Source organism: Pholcus phalangioides, unplaced genomic scaffold (assembly GCF_987345545.1).
Source record: "Pholcus phalangioides strain wild (caught in Gottingen) unplaced genomic scaffold, Ppha-v1.0 ptg000015l_1, whole genome shotgun sequence".
NCBI classification, from domain to species: domain Eukaryota; kingdom Metazoa; phylum Arthropoda; class Arachnida; order Araneae; family Pholcidae; genus Pholcus; species Pholcus phalangioides.
The window spans coordinates 60,564,331-60,587,902 of record NW_028301608.1 but is presented as its reverse complement, the minus strand read 5'-3'; the positions used below and the strand labels follow the sequence as shown (position 1 = coordinate 60,587,902).

Here is a 23,572-nt window from a genome sequence, read left to right as displayed (position 1 = left end):
TGAAACGTACAATCACGTTTATTTTTCAGTAAAATTGATTAAATTCATTTCCACTGTCTTTCAAAAGATAGCACAACTGCAACAACAAACTTGTGACTCTTTGAATGCCAAAGTCATCGATCACATTTTCTGTGATTCAAATATATCCAAGACACTATATGGTCAATGACACTGGAAGTGAGAGAAAGTCAACAGACTTGTGCAGCAAATAGCCCTACCAGCTAAAATCTTGTATTATAATAAGGGAGTTCCCTCTTCCTCTATAAACAAGAAAGATTTGGCGTCATATTTGGCCAATTATCGGTAGGTACTCTCATTTATCCTTTATATTCATATTGTGAATATTTATCTTTGAAATTACGAACAGTTACCATTGATGTTATAAACATTGAGACTTGTATCTTTTTTTGATGGAAAAACAAATAATCTGAATGATTTTGCATGTTTACGAGGGAAGGTTGGCGCTGGATTTGGCATCTTTCATCTCGGTCACATGTAGTAGCAACCACGGCTTGACATTGGGAAATATTTCCGTCAATAATTTCTGTTCATATTTCCCATGCATTAACTGTGAAACTCGTTTTTGTTTTTTAATTTAGGTATTGTAGTTTCTTTTAAATAGTAATTTTGCTGGCAATAATGGGCAATTCGCCGTCCCGTCGTGTCACCGTGGTTAACGACGACACTGTCGGTATCGTTCAGGTGTCGGAGTCGGTCGTGCAGAGATTAAAAACCGACCAGGGTAAAAAAGACGGAAAAGCCGACAAAAACGTAGAAAAAGAAGAGCTTCCTAGTGTGACCAGGGCGATACCAGCTCCTCCTCCTCCGATGTCGGCAGCCGACGCATATTCGACGACGTTGGAGCAGCGCAAGATGTTCAACGAGGAATTCAGGAAAGCCGAGCAATCCTGGGGTAAGAGGTTCAGGGAGCTGAAGAAACAGAATAAAGAGCTGATGGATATCGCCGAGGATCGCTTCTCCGCCAAGGCGACTGAGGTCGAGGAGAGTTTCCTGAAGAGGAAAACCCTATCCCCAGTGTGCCCAGAACTGCAAGAACAAGTGGAGATATGCTACAAGAGCAACATCAACGAAACTCTGAATTGTTCAAAGTGCGTCAGGGACTACATGAATTGCTTAGATCAGACCCGTCTCAATGTTATCACTTCCCTCACTTGATTGTGTGCATAGTAATATGTGACAGCCAAAGTTGTTTTTGAAGTACTTATATATAGGATTATATTACGCTAATAGTAAATTTTTTCTCAGTTACTGATGTAGCCTATGGTTGATTCAAAATAAAACATCCTTTTGTTAATATTTATATTTGAGTTTTTTTGTTTTGATTGAAACAGTCGTTGAGATATTTTGATGCTTATTTTAACCGATTTTGAGGTATCTAATGTTTCACAGTTGTATTTCCTGTGTGAACAACAGTTTTAGTAGCACTGGACAACAAATTTCGACGAAATCTCTATGTATAGCCATTTCTTATGCAATTCACTGTACTGAGCATGAATTTGAATGTAAAAAAGCTGGATTGGCACGGTTTTCTCTGAAATCGCACATTTAATATATATGTAATGTGAATACATTGAAATGTAATAAGTACTATATATACAGGGTGATAACTTAATTCCCCTTGCTGCAATTCGCTGGCAAATCATTGATCCTAGAGACATACTGCCAGTTAAAAAAAAGTATCCAAATAACCTGTGGTACTCAGATGTGTCATTCATGTTGCAAGGGGTTGTATAGCTATTAAAATTGAAAAAAAAGTGACTTTTAATTTGGACACCCTGTGCTCAAAAATCCAATTAGAAAGTTGTTGCCGTCTCTCCTGAGGTCAACAAAGAAAGTTCCATGTTTCTAAGTGCAATATTTACTGAGATATTCAAAAAACAAAAGTTTTAATGCTGTTTTTATCCCAACTTTCCTCTGTTTTTCAAATTGGAATATCTTAGTGAATATCGCACTTGGAAACGTAGAATTTCCTTTGTTGGCCTCAGGAGAGATACAGAAACAAAAACAACTTGCAACGTGAATGATGTATCTAAGGGCTACACATTATTTTTATACTTTTTCTTATTGGAAGTATGTTTCTAGGATCAACAGTTCGCCAGTAAAATGCGCCAAGGGGGAATTATAGAATCGCCCTGTATGAAAAAAATATACAGAAATAACAAAGAGACATCACCAATATATATAGAGGTGTAATATTAATATACACAGGAATACAAATTTGTTGAGGAACAATAGTTTGTTTATCTGTAGGCCTATCTGACACGTATTTTGTTTTGCATTGTGATTGTACTGAACATGAGCTCACAATCATCCAACAGTAGTCAGCCAGCATCGAGGTTGATCATTTTGCCCTCGTAATGTTCTGTGGTCCTTACCACTTTTTCACCATACAATTACGCTCATAAAGCACCTTTTAACTCTGTTAGGGTAATATCTCAAAAACAAAAGCCAGAAAACTTTTTCATGGTGATATTTATGTTCAGCATGTCACACACAAAATCATTTGGAATTGTATATTCTGATGCTGGACGCAATTCATTATTGTCTAGTGTAATTAGAGTCTTGAAAGTCAAGGGGAGGGGGAGGTCACTAAATTAGGAACAAATTAATTGAGAGTGAGTATGAATACATAGGCCTGGCCATAGTAAACAACAAAAGGCTCACTAGATCTACAAAGCCATAGACATAAATTTTTTATTCTGGGAATTTTTTAAACGTAACATTTTAAATCTATTTTTTTAAAATGTGCTCTATATATATTTGTGTATTTATATGGGTTTGCATGCATAATGAAGCACCCGACTCTGCCCAGCCTCTCATTGGGAGCAATAGCTAAAATTTACAATGGTCGATAGAGCCTGAGTGGTGCATGGCATGAAATGTCTGGCCAGTGTCCACAAAAGAGGGGTTTGATTGTATGTGTTTTGAAGTTAAGACTGGTTCACTAGACAATTTAACAAAATGAAGTTTCTCTTTCACCCTCAGCTCAGAAAGAAAGACCTTAATGATTGAATTCTCTTAAGTAAAAGAGCAAAAGAGACAGAAAGATGTACCACAGATTAAACAGCAGTGAATTTTATTTTGAACGCATCCTTTCATAACATGTTTGAAAAGGTGCATGTGCTTGTGTCACTCCCATTGCTCAAGGCAATCAAAATATATTTAAAAAAAACAACCTAAAAAAGAAAATGCCTTCATATGCTGTTTTTACCAATTCCTTTTGTGCAAGGTACAAACTAGATACAATATACAGATGAAATTTTGAAAGAAAAATTCAACAGGTTTCAGCAATAAAACTGTCCCCTCAAATCCAAGCACACTACAGAAGCACAAAAATCATCTTTTCCTCCTACCAGAGCATAAAAAGCTGAACTGGACTGGAAAATAGACTGTCAGGTTCTAACTCAGCTAACAGCTCGTGATCATTGATCCAGCAGATGGCGACATACGAGAGATGTCAGTCTCTACCTTTTTATAAAAGATACAGACAGCTGGTTCTCTGACATTTGTGCTTGAATCCCACGGCTACTAAATCACACATGCACCTCGTCCATATTTCCTGTGGAACTTCTAAAGAATCGATACGTGTTGGAATGTGCGTGTACGTGTTGTGAACCTGATGGATTTGTTTCTGTGTAATGCTTGTTATGTGTAGTGCTGCCATTTGCCATCAGTTTTTCTAACTATGAGTGGAGTGTAATGATTGAATAGTTGCATGCCTGTTGTTCTCGGTGGCAAGACTTTTTAGAACAAGGAGATCGGCCAACATTTGTGCCTCGAAGTTGGGAGAACCACAGAAAACCAACTTCAGCCGACCATCACTGTGGTGACACAGTGTGCACACTCATTTGTACATCCTACATCCCTAATCCGGTGATTCCCAATGTAGGACCCACACACCACAAGGTGGTAATTTGAGTTTTTATATGAAAAGACTTGGAACTTTCTAAGCTCCCTTCTTTTTTTGTATCAGTTCAAATTTTTTAACAATTTCTTGATGACTTCTTTCTTTTGTTCTTCTGTTTCAGTGGAAGGGGTTTGATTAAGGCTTCTTAATGTTGTGTTCCACTGGCATCGGGATTTTAGATATGCTTTGGTGGGGCATGGTCTAAAAAAAGGTTGGGAAACACTTCTAATCCTTGCCTAGTATTGCTAACTCACAGCTTGTAGGATGTAAAATTGACATGGGGGGACTAAAAATTTTACTGGGCCGAATTATTGACATTAATGCTATTCACGATAGAAACAGAAGCTTATGTATATTAGGTGGTAGTGGGGGGCAAAGTAACTAGAATTTTTTCTGGAAAGAATGGGCGTTACTCCTGCCTGAGGTAACAAAGGTTAATAAAGAAGTCGCTGTGACTTTTTTTGTGTGAGCCTCTGTCATTGTTTTTGAGATTTTCCAATGATAGGCCTGAAAGAGTGTATTTAAATTACAAATACAAATACAACGCCACAACAGGCAAATTGCCCAACGAGGTGGCTGACTTAAGAACATCATGGATCCCCGAGCCATTTTTTGGAGGCCCTACCTACTACTACTACACCACACATGCACCCCCCCACCCGCGGAACCCCCCAACGAATCGGTACATGCGGGAATGTGCGTGTACGTGTAGTGAAACCTGACGTGAAGTTTTGTTGTTTCTCTGTAATGCTTGTGTAATATGTGTAGTGCTGCCATCTGCCACAAGTCCTTCGTGCGGCTACTTCCTTTTAGGAAATACAGCATCAGAAGCAATCACAATGCTTCAAGGGGGTTTAAAAAAAAAACTTTAAGCCTGGGGTTTATGAAATCTCATGTCATTAATTTCAATTTTTTTTACAATTTGTGACTACATAATATTTGGTAAAAGAACTTTATACAAAACGAGTTGCTGTCACTTATTCTTATGCTTGCTAACACACACATTCCTCACTCATTCTCAATAGTGAATATGTGCCACAAACAAGAAGATTAGTGACACATAAATGTAGAAATTGAATCAAGTACGAGAGTAATCTCATAAAAATATTTTTAGCTGCATATACATTGTTGAAGTGATTTATTATAAATATTCTTACTTTTTACTTCTACAGGTTTTTTTTATGTCTATTTATTCAATAATGACATTGAAAAGATGTTAGAAAAAAATTTGCTGGGCAGCATATTTGAGGTAAGTTCAATTAGCATAAGAGTTATAATGTTATTGTGTATACTAATATGTAAGTCAATCCCCACCCACTCGAGGACTACCAAAACAGCTAAAGAAACAACAAATTTTAGACAGAAACATTTATAAGATGCATAAGTTACAATGAAAAATAATTGAAATCTTCAAAATCATTTCCCCCCCCCTTCCCATTTTTCGGGCTGACATTATATGAGACAGCAATGTTTTTTTCTAGCGAATGGGTAAGTTAACTTTTTTTTGTGCTTGTGTCTGCTAGGCAGATATCTGAGATGACTACTTTTGTAGGCGCATGTTAGGCCCTCAGACATAAGATTGGACCTATGGTGCAAAGGGCATTGGCAAAATGTGGGTTCAGTTTTAGTCCTGAAAAACCTCTCTTTTTAATATAAATTTTTGAACGAAATAACTCTAATTATACATAACTATTTTCAGAAAATGTTTGTCTCTATATCAGGAGTTCTTAACATTCTTTATTCCATGAACCCTTTGTGTTAGTGAGATGAAAGCCACAAACCCTTTTATGGAATAATATTCAGCACAAAATTATGTAAAAACAAGTTAATTGTTTATCTCATCCAAGCTCACACAGATTCCTTAAAATCGCTAAAAGGATTCCTGGTTAAGAACCACTGCTCCACCATACCTATAATGACTTTGTATCCAGAAATGATTTTTGAGAATGAAAATAGATTTATTTTTTTGTCTTAATATTAAAAAATCCATAACAAATTAAGTAACAAAGATAGAAATTTTTCCGAGATAAAATTTTATAGGCTGTGTAAATGTTTCATATCCTAGACCAAGTTATTTTTTTCCCAAAGTGTGTAGCCAATATTAACATTATTGGATGTCTGTATTTAGAATGCCATCATTTATACAATTTTATGAAATAAGTGTGTGAGATGTCCACATTTTATAAAGTATCACATACATCAATGTGTTGTAGATGAGAAGAATACTTGAATTGTAATGTAAATTGTAGCATTGAATGACACAAAGCAAAGCTGAGTGGTATTTTTTTTTAGAAGTTGATGGAGATATATCATGATTAAAACATGAATGAGAGAAATTGTGGCTTGAAAGTTTTTTTTTAACCTTATAATAATTTTTGTTGAAGTAGCATGATAGAATTTACTGATTTCAAATTCTTAGATCTCCAAGAAACTAGAGAGCGGTGCAATCACAGCGCTAGAATTATGTGAATTGTGCTTGAAAAGAATAAATGATACCAAGTCCTTCAATGCATTTGTTACTGTGACTGATGATGTTGCAAGGAGTCAAGCTAAAGCTGCAGATCACAGGATCAAACACGGTATTATGATGTATATATAGGCTTTGGTACAATTACATTTTTTTTCCAAAAACGATGTGACAAACATTTTCATTTCAGTTTTAATCTTGGATCCAAGATTGTTATATTATTGTTTAATAATCATTTCTCTGATGAAGCCTGTTGCTATTTTGGAACAAATTGTTTCCCATTCAATTGTATTAAAACAACCACATTATAAAATAATTTCACTGTATTTATTGCATTACATTTCAGAAGAATTTTTTTTTTGTGAATATGTTTTTCATAAAATGTGTTTTCTTTTTTTTCAAAGGAGGTAGACTAGGGATTCTGGATGGTATTCCGCTTGCTTATAAGGACAATTTCAACACAAAAGGCATAAAAACAACATGTGCATCAGAGATGCTGAGAAATTATGTTGCTCCTTATAATGCAACTGTTGTGCAGAGGTTAACTGATTCTGGAGCAGTCATGGTCGGCAAAACTAACATGGATGAATTTGCGATGGGGCAAGTTTCCCCCCCCCCCCCCCCATTAAATAGCATGTATTTTTTATGACATTGTTTTCATTTTTGCATATCATTCATTAATAACACGTGTCTCAGCTTTCTACAGCATCATTCATTTAGTCAGATACACTTGAGATTTTTTAGGATTTCATTTGATAAATTATAACAATAAAGCATCAACACAACAGAGTTTATATGAAGTTAAGAAGGGTGAAAAACATCATATGAGTTGTCTTATCATTTTCTTATACAGAAATTAGTACAAGACTTGAAACGATTGCTTCTTGTATCATTTCTGTAAAAGAAAACCTCTGTTTAGATGACATTTCACGTAATTTTTTCCCCATGCTTTGGGGTTAAAATTTTATTTATTTCTTGTAGACCCATTTGCACATATATTATATAGTTCACACATTAACATCAATGTTTATTATACCTGGAGTTATATGTTCTACATTTGATTATTCTTATAATAGGTCTGGTACTGTTGACTCGGCTTTTGGACCTACCAAAAATCCATGGATATCAAGTTTAGTAAACGATGGCTCAAAATTATTTCCTTGTGACAGAGACAAGAAAGACTTCCTTATTTGTGGTGGAAGTTCTGGAGGAAGCGCAGTTGCTGTTGCTACTGGCAGCTGCTTTGGGTAAAAAGCAGCAAAATTATTTTTCTAAATTATGTAATTATGAATAAGTAAATGTTTTTTGAATTTATTGGTCTAACATAACCAGAAGCATATTTTTTAAATCTGTAAATCACAATTCTTTTTTTTTTGGTTGTACAAATTATGATGAAAATTTTTTTTTTGACACTTTTGTCTCTTTTATCACGCACGCACAGGGCCCTTGGATCCGACACTGGAGGCTCAACTAGAAGCCCTGCATCATTATGCGGAGTAGTTGGTTTGAAACCAACGTATGGGCTAGTCTCAAGGCATGGTTTGATTCCTCTCTGCAATTCTCTTGATGTTCCTGGTATTCTAGCCAGAAATGTAGATGATATAATTTCCATACTAGGTAACATATATTATACTTTGGGTTACACATTAACCTGTATTTCAGAACTTTTTAAGAAGCCAGAGCTACTTTTTCATCTTTTATGATTGTGAAATAACAGTTATATTTTTTAATGTTATGGAGAGGGGAATAGGGAACTTTTTCACTAATGATCTATTGCCAACAAGAATTCCATAGTGCTGAATTTGACATTTTTTTTCTACAATATCATCGCAGACAAAACATTAATATAATTTCTTGGAAAAAAAAGTGACTAAAAAAGCATGAGCAAATCTTTTAACCAGCATTGACAAGCTATCTAGCCTTCTTTAAAGTCTGTTATTTTAGCATTCACCAGCCCAGATATTTTGTGAAGTTTATTTCTCAATGAAACACTTTTACCTATGCTCCATACTTTGCATCTGTTGAAAATTAGAAAAAAACCTACTTCATTTAAAAATTATTTGGCATTTTACAGGGGGCCCGGTGATTTCTGATGTGGTGTTTAAAGGGCTAATTATATTGTTATTGAACAGCTCACTATATAACAACAGTAAGTTTTATATGATTTTATAGGCTGTGTTTCTGGATGTGACAGCCAAGACTCAACAACTGTGAGGAAAGAATCAAAGTCATTTTCAATTCCTGATGACATATCAGTAGCTAGTCTTCATATTGGTATTCCCAAGGTTTGTGCTTTTGCAATATATATTATATTTATCGCATATCTTCTTTGATAGACATTTAGGAAAGCTTAAATCACAAAGTGAATGATAAATGACAAACTTCACGAACAATTACCCTTTTTTCTTTCTACATTTCAATTACTGAGTTCTACTGAAACATTTCAGGAATATGAATGTCCCGAAATGTCTCCAGGGGTAATCAGTTTGTGGGAAAACATTGCTGGTATGCTATCTGACGGAGGTGCTAAAGTTACTAGAGTCTCTTTGCCTCATACAGAATATTCTATTGTATGTTATTCAGTGCTCTCCTGTTGTGATGTTGCATCCAACTTTGCCCGTTACGATGGAATTGAATTTGGTAATTGCCATTAAAATTTATTTTATCCATTTGTCTACTATAAATACATATTTTCTTATGCAAAATGAAAAGCAGTTTTTAATGTTTTCTTTTTGAATTTCTTGTATGATTTTTTTATTTGTAAAATGAGAAAATATTTCTTTATGTAACCTTATCAAGAAAGTTTTAACCATGGAATATATATATATTTAATTCTCGGAGGTCACAGAGCAGATGTTGAAACTTCTGCAGAACATCTTTTCGCTGCAACAAGACATGAAGGCTTTGGTGCAGTTGTGAGAGAAAGAATATTAGCAGGAAACTATTTTCTATTGAAAAGGTTTCATCCAGTTTATTTTTGTATTTTTCTCAATCAAAGTATTTTGTTGTTTTAACCAACACACTGATTAACATAATTTATTAACTCATACTTTTAAAAAATATGAAAGAACGATTTCCGATGACCTGCAAATATTTAAATGACATTTATTTGGTAATGGATTGGAAAAACAGGGTGTCCAATATGCCAGTAACCAAACATGTCCATTGTCCCAAAAATCTGGGTTTTTCGGCATAAAAGACGTAGCTCTATTTTGCATGCATTGTTTAGATTTAATCACACTTAATACAGGTGTATGATTTTCACCCCATATTTCACACTTTTTAAACTAATACGTCAGCAAATACACAGTGATTGAAATTACATTACAACCTTACTCAACCGCTCCTCCTTAATTCAAATTATTCTATACACCATCCTTAAAAAAATTTTCCTTACCTGATTACCTGATTATTTGAATATTTCCCTTGTTTATCCAAATTTTCTCTGAACTGGCTAGCCCTTGATCCCAATTAGGCCAAATAAGAGAGGTTCTACTATGTTTCAGATGCAGTCACAGCATTTTAGTAGTGTTGATTTTATAATTTGTATACAATTTGTTATAAACTTTCTAAGCCTAACATAGGAAAGAGAATTTATTTGCTTTTTACTAATCTCAAGTTTTTTTGATATTCCTTTTCTTTGAGATAGCAATTATGAGAAGTATTTTGCCAAGGCAACTAAAGTTCGAAGACTTATTTGTCAAGACTTTGATGGTGTTTATGGTGCTGGCATAGATTTACTTTTAACACCAGTCACTCTTAGCCACGCTATTCTATATTCGAAATGGAATGAGAAATCCAATCGAGAGCATAGTGCAATACAAGACTATTGTACTCAGCCTGTCAACATGGCAGGTAACTAGTGTTTTGTTCTGAATATCGAGTGTTAAAAAATTCATATTTAAAATCATGCCGTTTTATTCATAACTTTGTAGGCTAGAGTGTCTTTGTATTAAAACAGCTAAGATGTTGGAAAAAGATTTCAGACTGTAGTAAAAATCAAATATTCTTGGCACACAGCAATTTATTAAAACATTTAAGCAGGAATGTAGAACTTTCCCACCTTGTCTGGATTTTTTTTTGGTCTTTGTTTCTTACTTATTTTTAACATGATTGAGGAACCCTTAGTGTAAATAGTGTATTTTTCATTAAGTGCCAGAGGGATGCAGTGATGAGATGCTCATCTACCTCCATGAAGGTTGCAGACAGGTCCACAGGTTCAATTTTAAGAAAGAACGCAAATAACAAGTTCTTTTCCCCTACAAGCCTGAAGCGACCACCTTGTGCCTTCATTTCCACCCCAATTCATTTGATAGTAAATTACTGTATGACAATATTACCAGACTTGATATGTGGTAAAATTGTATTTTCATCTACCTGAGACTTTGAAAATTGAAATTAGTATCCAACAATTTTTTATATATATCCTGAAAAATCCAGATATTCTTAATGATAAGCCCAAAATGATGATGATAATGAAGACTTTTTTTTCAAGCTGTATTAATTTCAAATTGTATATTTACAGGTCTTCCAGCTGTCAGTATCCCTTGCAGGTTATCTCAGAAAGGCTTGCCTTTGAGCCTCCAGCTGATTGGCAAACCATTTGAAGAAAAGGTCTTGTTGACAGTAGCTAAGTGGTTAGAACAACGAGTCAAGTTCCCATATCTTGAACATTTTTCTGATGATGATATCGTAACTCATAGAAGTGTCCTATAGATATTTATTTTGCAGAATAAAAATTACATCCATAAGAATGGTTATAATACATTGGTTATTGCAAATTTTTTTTGTTCATTCTATCCAAACCATATAATACGTGTGTCTAATAACATTAGACTGTATCAATTGACTAACTCAGAACACTGTCACTTTTATATCATACTAAAATCAGTATCCGGTTTGAATAGTGATGAATCATTGTCATATACAATGCATAATGATGATATATTTGATTCATTTAAAATAAATGCTGGTTTTTTTTTCAATTTTCATATATAGGCGGAGATAGATTTGAAAGGCTTCGTGGGGCATGATGATGATCATGTCAATTCATATTTATACGACTATACATTATATCAGTCAGCTCCACCATTGCTGCTGGGAAGGGGGGGGGGAATGCCATCATAACTGTTCTCGGAAAAATGAAAGCCTTATGAAGACAGCATCAGATGACTAAATTAACCATCTTTCAAAATCGAAAAAAAAAAACTTTTAAACCAATGTTCATATATTATTGGTCAGATTCATTTCACAATCCAAACACATCGAGAGTTTAAGCAAGAGTTAAATCAATTTCATATTCAAAGATTATGAACATGGCAAAAACGTGTTGCGCAAGCAGTTATTGATTCTAGATTTTGAATAGATGTACAAATGGACTGCGAACACAAACAATGACCTCTAAGTTATATAGATTCTGATCTAATTAGACTATCCCAAAACACAATAAATTATTTAGTATAACAGAATAAAAAAAAAAGAGAGTAACATTTATTTCATGGTATATACAATATGAGTAAAGAGAATCTTTAATCACATCAGTACACGTTACATTCATAGTTTTTGAAGTGCAAAACACTCTAATATTTTCTCTGTATTTTCAAGTGAGCTGAAAAAGAGTTAAGAAAAATCAAATTTTTTACACTTATAAACAACTATATGAATTATATTTGTCATAAAAACATCATTGGTACAGATGCAGACCATTAATCAATGTTTGGGGTTTATCTAGTCCTATAACTATACATTTAGTATTATGCTAGAGTTCATATCCTAGGTTGTATTTTTAAAAAATGAAATACTTCATGAATTTGAAGATTTGCAAGCTAGATAAAATATACTGATGCTTCGTAAAATACTCAGCAGTTTAGGTCACAAAAGCTGTTCTTAACTATATTTACAGTTTCAGGTATCCTTTGTAAAAAGACCTGAACTAATTACAAATGAAAAAAAAAGACAACAAATTTATAGACATTACACTAAAGAAAATATTTAACACTTAACTGGAGGCATAAATTCAAAAAGAAAATTTGCCAAGACAAATAAAGAACCAACTGGTATGGTTATAATGGAAGAGTACCCGTTGGTCTTTTATTGCCAGTTTTTTTTAAAAATCAAAATCTTTCTGCGATAAGTATTTATATTACTAAAAGATGACTTTGAATATAAGATGACATGGGAATTTTTTTTATACAAGATACCCCTTAATTTTGGAGACAAAAATAAAATGCCATTAGTTCAATAATTTGAATTGGAAGTTAGGAAACAATGCAGATTTACTTACCACCCAGGTCTTATTATTCTATAATGATCTTTGATCGATAGGTCCACGACAGTGGAACCTAATCTTTTTGGGTCTAGGCAACCAAGCTTGCCACCATCTATAACCAGGTCGAGACTTGGCCACAAATCTTTGAATTCCTATGGGAATTTAATAATAACCTAATTATCACCTGTTTTAGCTGTCAATATGGAAATAGTTTTTTTAAAGCAAGAACATATATATGGCCAACAGAATTCAGAATATTTTATAGAAGCATCAGTTGGCCAGACTCAATTCTATTTTGGAAATTAAAGGGATTAATTTTATTTTAACATATCTATTATGAACTCGTCACAAATGTCTCTGGTGAGTAGGCCTGTTATAGTAGGTTATTATCTCTCCCCTCCTGCATTAGTCTGTTGAGTGAAGTTATGTCATAAAACATTTTTTTTTGTTGATTGCTTCACTTGTTCTGCAATTGACTGAAAAGTTGGAAAAACCTGAGAGTAAAAATTTTGTTTACTGTTGAGGAGAATGGCATGGAAAACAGCTATAATGCTTGAAACAGCTTATATCAGTGGTTCTCAAACTCTTGTCATCGTGGATCCCTAATGTAATTCATGATTGATCTGCATTTCCCCAAAATAGTTTAGTAGATATTTCCACATTTAGGCCTATAAAAGAACCACTTTAAAGCATAAATAGGCACACAAATCAATGTCTCCAACTCCTCGCGGCGCCCTTGACATAGGTTGGCAACACCGCTAGGAACAGTGACGTATAATTTGAGAAACACTGGCTTATACAGAAGCTGATTTGTGAAAAATACAAGTTTACGAGTAGTTTTTCTCCTTTGACACTTGAAAAATCTTCTTGCAGATGAACCTCATTCAAAAAAGTATCCTGGAAAAATAAAAACATCACTGAACTGATTTTGGAAGACAGCAAAAAAAAAAAAGCTTTTCTTTGGTTTTTTGAAGTTCCTGCCTGTGGACGATTTTCAGTGAGTAATTATGAATGAAAAGAGCTATACAGAGCAAGATTTCATGTGGTTCATACTCTTTGAAAGTAAAAAAAAGTTCAAGGACTACTCAAGCACTTTTCTAGGCAAAATTTTAAAATTCAAGGACTTCTATATCGCGGTTGATAAAAATCAGGATTTAAAAAAAAAATGAAAAATTAATTGGATTTTTGAAATTTATGTTTGACATTTACTTATTTTCAATTTTGAGTCTGAGGAAGAAATGTTAATTAAAGAATATCATTTTTTAAAACAATTACAATTCTCATTTCAGTTTGTAGGCAATGTCAAGTTCTGAAGGTCTTGCTTTTAAAAAAAGCCTTAGTATGCAAATGACATTTAAGCAGAAATCGTTTTATGTTTGAAATAGTATTAAAATTTGTCTTTGATAAAAAGAATCAGAAAGCATGTAATTATATATTATGACTTCTTTTCCTGGGTCATTTCCATATTTTCATGTAATTTTGGTCATCGTCATCCCAACTTTTTATGAAAAAATGTCCCATTATTTTCCATATATTTTCAACAAAGCCTATTGAAATTTTTATTCTTTACTGAAATAAAGTATTAAAATTTTCTAATCTTATAAATTATATTATGATAATTATGACTAAGTATTTTCATATTAACGTCCCCCCCCCCATAGAATTCATTTAAATCTACTGCTTCAATGTAATGGTGCTTCATTTTTTTTGCCTTTGGTGTTTTTTCAGCAGTTTTAGCAATAATTGGCAACTTTGTCTACCTTTAGCATAATTTTTGGTGACAATTGGTGATTTTCTCGCATTTTTATCAAGGAAATATGGCCAGTCCACATATATGCAACTGCCATTCATTAATTCAATAGTTTAAAATATTTTGAAGCAATATCTTAGGCGCAGTGTTTTGCTGCAGATTTTAGGCATCTTTTTATGCATAGAAATACCTCACGTACGCATAACCATATGCCTTGATATGGTTTAGAGGGGGGATTTAGTCGAAGGGGGCCAAAAGTTGATGGAAGAAATTTACACAATTTTTTTTTTTTTCAAGCACTTATACGCACTTGAAAATGATTTTTTTTTTCAAGGACTGTACGAACCCTGAATTTGTGCTTTAAAGGCTTCCGACTGATCAAAACCACTTGCAAGTGACTGTGCTTATGAAAAAAAATTCGTTGCAACTCTTCATTTCCAATTGGTTGCTCAAAATCCATAAAACTCCAGGAACTTGGACACATCTCAGTCAAATGCATAAGTTCTTCAACAGTCTTCCAAGAGCAGTTAAATTCTCATGATCTGAACTTCGACCATCACACAGAAACCAACAAACGATCACAAGGTTTTTAAATCACTCAATGGTACCAGTTGCAAAATGAATGCAGAAGTTTTTCTGTAAGCGGTATTTAGGAGTGTAAATATACATCACACCGTGATTGCCTACCAAAGAACCATTCCGGTAACCTTTATGCAACTGTGTGTTCAAAAGTGTTATACATGCAGATCATACATTTATTTTCAATTTTGCTCAACAAAAGTTTCATATCGGATTTAATTTTTGTAGATTAAAAATTAACATTACCTCTACACAGAGAGTACTTGTCTCTGAACTGACATTAGCGCTTGTCAATGCAAGAGGCTCATTGCAAAACTTGCACAGCCTTTGGATGAAATGAAGACCAGGAATGCGAATACCAATTAATTTGTTGCCAGGATTTAATTTTGGATTCAGTGATGGCTGACGCTCGACCACCACAGTCACTGGTCCCGGAAGTAAGCTGTTTAACAAAGGTTTTGGGAAATTGACTTTGCCCCACCTAAAAAGAAGAAAAATGGTGCATTTTTGAAACTATTTTTCAAGAGTGAGTAATTTATTGTCGTAAAACAATAGGAGAAGGGATGTGATGGCACCTTCACAATATATCCTAATCATGGTATAACAAGACATGGTATTGCAGAGTTTCCTGTATAAAAGATTGAGCAATTTTTTTGCGATTTTACAAAAAAGAGCACATCTACTATATTGCCTTTCATAGCTGGAAGATACAGAAATATTCACAATAAGCCTATCACTACTTTTAGAGATTCATGGTTATTTTTAACAATATATTGAAGAAGATATCCTCGTCAGGCCCGTCACTTCGACTTTTTCCAGGTGGGGGGGGGGGAACAAAGAACATATACTCAATATATGTAGTATATATTATTGTTCATACCTTGAACAACCTTGTTTGTTCATTTCTATATTCTATTTTTTAAATCCCCCCCCCCCTCCCAAAATGACGGCCCTAATCCTCATTCAAAAATGGAAGAAACAGCCATTTCCCAGTACACAGCATTTTGTTGACCTTTTTGACCACAACAAAACCGCTATTTTATCACATAATTGTTTAATATCATCTCCGCAGTGTGTATTTTTATAGGTGGCACAACATCTGTTTTGTTAATTTTTTATCATTGTTTCTATCCCTGTACTTATTCAGGGTCTGAAAAATCCTAAGTACCAGGTCACCATGGCAATTAAAAAGTTAGGTGAAAATGGAATTTAGTAGCCTTTATTGGGCAACAAGACATTTGGTTGTATCCCGATGCATAATGCAGGGAAATAAAAGAAAAGCTTTTTTCACTGCTCACCCATTTTTTTTTCATCCTCCTTTCTTCATGACACAATAATAATCTAAATATATGTTATATATCTTAATAATCCAAAGAGCATCCCACATATGTGCTTTATAACCATGGGATTGAACGGATGTTACATTGGTACTGCACAATTGAAAAATAAAAAGTACGAAAATGTAAAATGAAATTTACCAGAAAAATAAACTCTGCTGGGTTTGAAGTTGTCATGAAGCCTTGGGCCAATAGAATCAGTTTGATACTGTTATAAAAAATTGAAAAATAGCAGTGCTGAAACGTGACTGTGAGCAGAATATACCTACATGTGAATATGCAAATGCAGCATAAAAAAAGAGAGAACCTAGTAAAATTGCTACAGCTACAACCATAGATGTTATTTCACTTTTTTTTGTCACTACAGCTCATGACTCCTCATCCTTGATATAAATATTAAAAAATGAATAAGAAATGCAGCAGCCTACCGCAACACAAATGTATTGAAATATTTGTGAATCAATAAATGCTGCAGGGCCTAGCTTCGCCAGCCGTTATTATCGTCATCTGAACTGCACTTGAATTAAATCAGAAAAACTATTATTATTGTTATCATATCAGTATTATATTATTTCACTAAGCAGGTTTAAAGACCTAGTTGGCAAACAAGACAGTAAGATCTAATTGGAGTAGGCAAGCATACAGAAAATAAACAAATATAAGAGGTGATACATTCAGAGACTTTTTGACCCCGTCACCCAAAAGTTGATATTAGCACTTGAAGTTTTCTATGTGTGATTACTAGCTCAGGCAAAAGAAATACATTCAGCTCATAAAATATTTAGGTGGCACTCCGATTTTTTCTTGATTTGTTGAACCCTGTTTTTATTTGTTTCTTCATGCCGTTTCTCACCATATCTTCACAAGGGTCTATCCAGACTTTTTTTTTGTAGGATCCTGTTTTTGTTAAAATGGTCATTAATTTTGGGAAAAGTAAATAATTTTGTGGATAGCCGAATGACCCTGTAAATATTTTACAAAAGAAATGAAATGTCAAATTCATGGTTTCGTTCATGTGTATTTTGTAAAGTGCCTGTTTCCTGGACCTGAAATTTTGTGAAGGGTTTGGAAAATGCACAGAGAAAAAGAAAAGGAATAACACTTATTATGCACATATTGTATTTTTCTGCATCTTTACTGCAGTTCATAGGTAAGAAAAACATCCAAATTTCTCACTGCAGAGTTATATAGCACTACATACAGTGGCATTGGAGCCAGAGACGCTGCGGGTGTTCACCACCCACTGTAATTTGTATCAAGTAAACCCCAGAATTGATTCAGAAATCAAAATATAAGCTGCATAAAGCTAAAGACAAGCATCCACAGGTTCGAAACACTTCAGACAACCCTGGCTATATATTATCTGCAGCTGTTTTACTTTTCTCTGAGAGGTCTAGAATAGAAATACAATAGACTCTTTCTAATCTGGTATATATCAGATTATTGGATTATTGAAATCAACAGATTACTGGAAGTTAATTGAAAAAGCTCATTTAAATAAAATAATCTGCATATAGACATGCAGTGACATGCTTTCCCTCTTATATGGCCAAAGAAAACCTACCTAAAAACGCTGGATTACTGGACGGGCAGGACTACTAGTGCACGACCAGATTACTGAGAGTATACGGCAAATGTTTTTAAAAATTAATTTGTAAAAATCAATATTTTTTTTTAAAAGTATACAGATGTCGTACGTACAGATGAAAATAGGAAAATCCAACAACTTCTTTGAATCTCAAAGATTTCATGCTTAGCGGATGAAATTTGCATATCGATGGCTTAGAATAAAAACCTCATACATCAACTTTTTTTTAAAGTGACTTTTTGATTGTTTCATATTGAAAACCTCTTGAGCGCATATTACAGCTGTTAAAAAAATAATATACACTAATCTGCTCTCAACGGAGAAACAATGTGTTATTTAATGGCTAAAACAAGCCATTTTTTTGTTCTTCCTGTGAAATTTTGGTGCACAAGGGTATATAATTTTAAACCATCTATATACAGATTATGTGATGTTTTCTCTCTCATCAAACCTGCACAATTAACACCTGCAGATAAAACACAGTAAACTATGGAGATTAATAACAAGGGATAAATTACTCTGGAATATCTGAGACATCACCAACACAAATCGCCAGTGGCTTATTTTCATCCCTGGCTTTTATCCTGTATATACTTCGGATTGCTTCTGCATTCTGAGATAGTGCAGCAATTCCATATATTGTGTCAGTTGGTACCGAGATCACCTTGCCAGATTTCAGTACACCAGCAGCAACTGCAGCTGTGAAAATAAAATATTTAAATTGAATCACATACAGCAAAACACATGTGTAATGATTCCTAAAGCAGAATGTGCCAAAACTGCAATGCGATATAGATGGCAGCACTGAAAAATCATACACAACACCAGATACGCACTCAGACTGTTAGGTGCTTAACACTTCCGGCACAACTCACTAGGTAGTAAATTGCCTATGGTGATAGATCTGAGTTGTGCTCGGTTTGAATAAAAAAAAAACTGCAACGTACGTTGCAGAACAATCAGTGCTACAGCAGAACAATCTCGGGAAGAATTTGAAAGAAAAGTGTAAAAATCTATTATAGGAAAAATCCTCCAAAAGAACATGACTTTCGTTCTTGGTGACTTCTTGTCATGCTTTTGGACATTTTTCTTGTTAAAGAAGAAACATATCACCAAAAGGGGATACAAAAGCTGTAACAGATACCAAGTTTATCATGAGTTATCATGTTGGTCACAACTTATTAACTTACAAGCAATAGGCTTATCAACATTGTTCATGGTACATACAAGGGTGGGGCTGACAGGGCACTGGGACGATTCTTATAATTTTTTCCCTTCTACACTATATATTCACCATGCAGAGGCCCGCCCGCCATAAATCACAGTCAATGGGGCCTGCTACTACTCTAAACCACACACATGCACCTTATCCCCATTCCTCTGTGGAATTTTGAATGTGTAGAGAAATGGCTCCTGATCCAGATGGATCCTCATGATCCAGAGAAATGGCTTCTGATCTGACTCCAGATCAGAAGGTTACGTGTTCACATCACGTCCGGGTCACCACTGTAGAAAAATGGCACACATTATGGACGAAATGTATTCTGACTCCAATTGATGAAACGGTTGATAATATTTAAGTTCATTTAATTTTAGAAAACTATTTACATCGGTTAACAATATTAATTTCACATTATAAAAAGGAGAAACTATACACTTGCACGAGAGCAACACACTCTGAGGAAGAAGTAGGTCACGCAAGGGAAAACAGTTCGCTTGTCCCCTTTTTTCGCCTCTGCCACCCACACATCAGGAGGTGCGTGTAAGGGGGCGAGAGATGACGCCACAAATGAATTGGTGCATGTTGGATTATATGCTTATGTGTTGTGAACCTAGCATTACCAGATTTAAAAACTGAGAAAAGAGGATGCCTATGCATACTCTTAATTATGTCACTTATCCCAATTTTCATAATAGATAGCACCACTAGTCTGACCAATAAAACAAGTCACAACAATTTTTCCCAACTCTTAAAAAAGCAGAAACTGAAAAAATTTGAGGGATTTCGATGGCTATTGATGAATGCTTGCGAAAAAAAAAGTGGGAGAAGATTTTTTCCCCAGAAAAAAAATAATTCCGGAAACCTCAAAAGAACAAAAGGGCAAATTTCTCGAAATGCAAGAAGTTGCTTGAAATGACATAAAAAGGAGGACTATTGGTGATCCTATGTGAACCTAACATGAAGTTTGTTACTGTTTAATGCTTGTCATGTGTAGTGCTGCTATCAATTTCTCTAACGGTGATTGAAGTGCAATGACTGAATAACTGTATCGTCGTAGGCCTGTTGTTCCCTGTGGCTAAAGCAGCGGTTCTCAACCTTTCTTGACTCACGGAGCCCTTTTCAGTATATAATTTCTATGGCAGGTCCTGTTTGAAACGGGAGCCCCCTTTTTTGTATATAATTTTTATGGCAGAACCTTGTGGCTTCTCTTATTTACTTATCTATCAAATTTACTGATTAATTTTATTTTCCTCGAGTCGCCGCGGAGCCCCTGGGAGTTGCACACGGAGCCCCGGTTCAGAACCGCTGTTCTAAAGGGTGAGATCGACTTGCATTCGCACCTCGAAATTGGGATCCACAGAAAACCAACTTCAGCCGACGGCGGAGTTGGAACCCGGGCTCGTCACTAATGACCACCACAGCGCCAACGGGCTGTGCTGCACGACGTTCGTGGGGAGGGGGCCACGATATCGTCTAGCAAGAAGCATAAGGAATCACACCAAATAAGTTACTCTTCAATAATAAAGCATCATCAACATATAAAGTTTCGAGGTATGTAGATTAAGCGTAGGCTATTTGAAAATATTCTTGGGGAAAACTATGAGTAGAGTACCTATTTCATCGACGCTGCAGCCATTTCCACTCAGTTTGATGACTTTTGTCATGGTTTTAAAAGCGGCGAAAGACTTAGCGGGAGACATAACTAGCAGTCATATGGACAAAAGCAACATAAAATTTATTATAATGATAATAATAAATTAATTAAACAACACGGGGTGCAACATAATGCTCATGCCATGACCACAACGTGCGCGACATCAACACGTGCAAATGCAAGTTGTTAAACATACAGATGATGAAATCAACAAACAACGGTACGGCTGTAACTCTCTTGTATCAGATTCATGTAGACTTTGAAGCGACTAGCTTTGCGTGTTGTCCATTTCTCTTTCTTGAATGGAGTGGAAGATTTTTTTAGACGCGAATTCCACTATTATTCCCCCCCCCCTTATTTTTTCTTATGTTTCGATATATTTAAAATTTTTGTGAATTCTCCAAATTGTAATGCAATTTTCGATGCTTCGGAACTTTTGAAATGCGGTAGAAGGGTACGTGCTGCTACCTGTTGATAGAAAATCTAAACTTCGTAAGAATCGAAAGCATGGGCGTACCCAGCGAGGGGAAGTGCCCCCACTCCCCAGAAGAATTGGCACACACCACAGACGTATCAATTTAGTATCAGTGCGTTCTTTCCCCACCCCAACTCTAGTTAAAATCCTGGGTACGCCCATGATCGAAAGTACTCAAGGGGATTGGAAAACTATTAGGAGATGTGTGTGATTTAACCTCTTCATGTACAAGCTGCTCATGCCCTCTACAAGGGTGGGGGCTGACAGGGCCCGGGACGATTCTCATCATTTTTTGTTTTTTCATTCACTGTTGAAGGGCCCGTGAAAGTCTGACCTGGTGGCCCACCAAAAGTCTCAACTTAGGGCCCTACTCCAGAATGTGGGGCCATGCAGCTGCTGCCGATAAATTTGAATCTGTATTAGACGTATAGTCGATGAATGTGATAGCCTTGTTGCAGCGTTAAAAAAAAGGAAGAAAGGGTATTACCTTTCTTTAGGGGGAAGAAAGACCGGGATTACACTATAATAGTTTTATAAAATTACTTTATTAAACTGGAAAAACGCAACTGATCACCTTATCGGTTTCATCTGTGAAGTTTTATAAAATATAGTGTAATCCCGGTATAAGAAAGTATTAGTACAGTGCCTTGCTTTTTCGCCCTCAGCAACAAATTTGTTTTGTAGTTTTTTACTTGTTCTCTTCCTCACTTCTATGTGCAATATGTAATAGAAGTATCACATTATATGAATTTGTGTGTGTGTAGGAGGGGGGGGGGATACCGTGAGGAGGAGGAAGAAAAAGTAACGATATCACGATGGTGATGAGAGAACAGGGGTGGGGGGAATACACACAACTCTGTTTCATATGGTTATAGTAACCCTTCACGAACAGGAAAAAAGAGGTTGAAGAAATAGATGAACCGAATTCATTCCACTGGCTATTGGGCGCAATATTACGTCCCTGATCGTAAAGAGGTTAAAGCTCCTTGGAAAGGACAGTGAAACCTGGCTACAACGATACTCGATATACCTATAAATCCCTCTACAACGATATCTTTTCGAATCTTGTTTGGAATTGCCTATTGTATAATGTTAAACTCCTTTCGATACAACGATATCTTTTACTACTACAATAAATTACTCTACAACGATATCTTTTGAGGAGATTGTAAAACTGCTACAACGATATTATTTACATTTTGTTCACTTTCACCTTCGATATATTTTTTAATTCTTCACCAGTGTTTGTTCTTTCGAAGATTATTAATTATATGACTTTGCATAGGTGGAGATAGACTTGAAAGTCTGGGGGGAGGCACGATGATGATGATGTGAGTTCATATATACATATATACATTAGATCAGTCAGCTCCACCTTTGACGGTGGGGGGGGGGGGGTGACGCTCCCATGCCCCCCCCCATCCCCGCCCATGGCATTTTGTTTGCACTCCGAAAGTGTTAATGAAGTTGCCATAAAGCTATTTTCTGTGTAGTACACCAAAGTGTGATGAAGCAAGCTATTTTACAGAGAGAAACAAAAAACTTATTAATCAACTATGAATTAGAATTTTTTGCTGCCGAATAAATGCTTATAAATGCATTTTATGGTGGTACTAACAACGCCAATTCAGAAGAGATGGCAACAACAGCGTAAATTTGGTGGTGCTTGATGATAATGCTACCTCTCGATATAACGATAATCTCTTTACAACGGTATTTTTTCTTGGTCCGCAGAGTATCGTTGTATCGAGGTTTCACTGTACTTGTTTTAATGCTGCTACCTAGTGACATCATAGGCGGAGATAGACTTGGAAGTCTGGGAGGGGCACGGTCATTATTTCTGGGGGGGGGGGGCACGATGATGATGATGCCAATTCACATATGCATATATACGTACATTAGATCAGTCAATTTCACCTTTGACCCCGTATCTCTGCCCATGAGTGACAGACAAAAACACCACAATAAAAAAAAGTACTAATGCACAGCATCACGTTACAACTTAGCCGTAGATTGGCACAGCTCCCACATCTTGATCCGTGGTCCCTTGGCTGAGATCTTTGACGAACCTCGCTATAGTGAATTTATAGTGTGAAAAAAGACAGATTTTTCTCGTGCTCTGGGTTGGAGCCTTATTAGCCCTTCCCTTGTGGGGGCCACAGCCATGAATGTGGAGTTTTGTCAGGTACGCTAACGGGGCCTGAGTGCATTTAGCATCCCCATATCTATCTATAGATGGCGTTGTCACATTGCCTTGAGCTAAGGCGACTGGATAAGCTATTTCTAGACGCTATACCTTGAGTT

General features: G+C 35.4%; 3 protein-coding genes across 3 annotated transcripts; 2 read left to right on the top strand and 1 right to left on the bottom strand.

Annotated features, from left to right (window-relative positions):
* Window positions 1-263: 263 nt before the first annotated feature.
* GatA (glutamyl-tRNA(Gln) amidotransferase subunit A, mitochondrial) lies at window positions 264-11,158 on the top strand. The gene is made up of 11 exons (XM_089243920.1): window positions 264-303; window positions 5,101-5,177; window positions 6,348-6,507; window positions 6,800-6,995; window positions 7,472-7,642; window positions 7,837-8,012; window positions 8,568-8,680; window positions 8,843-9,035; window positions 9,237-9,354; window positions 10,045-10,250; window positions 10,921-11,158. Exons 2-11 carry the CDS (start codon window positions 5,142-5,144, stop codon window positions 11,109-11,111), a joined length of 1,560 nt encoding a protein of 519 aa, XP_089100046.1. The 5' UTR covers window positions 264-303; window positions 5,101-5,141; the 3' UTR covers window positions 11,112-11,158.
* LOC149076385 (MICOS complex subunit mic25-a-like) lies at window positions 319-1,321 on the top strand. The gene has a single exon (XM_089243922.1). It carries the CDS (start codon window positions 640-642, stop codon window positions 1,174-1,176), a length of 537 nt encoding a protein of 178 aa, XP_089100048.1. The 5' UTR covers window positions 319-639; the 3' UTR covers window positions 1,177-1,321.
* A 705-nt stretch (window positions 11,159-11,863) lies between the features above and the next one.
* Window positions 11,864-21,052, bottom strand: Tcs1 (Threonyl-carbamoyl synthesis 1). Its single transcript, XM_089243921.1, has 5 exons — window positions 20,752-21,052; window positions 18,436-18,616; window positions 15,239-15,473; window positions 12,679-12,815; window positions 11,864-12,003 (listed from the first exon to the last, which is right to left on the bottom strand). The coding sequence occupies exons 1-5, from the start codon at window positions 20,837-20,839 to the stop codon at window positions 11,949-11,951; spliced, it is 696 nt and encodes a 231-aa protein (XP_089100047.1). The 5' UTR covers window positions 20,840-21,052; the 3' UTR covers window positions 11,864-11,948.
* Window positions 21,053-23,572: the final 2,520 nt, after the last annotated feature.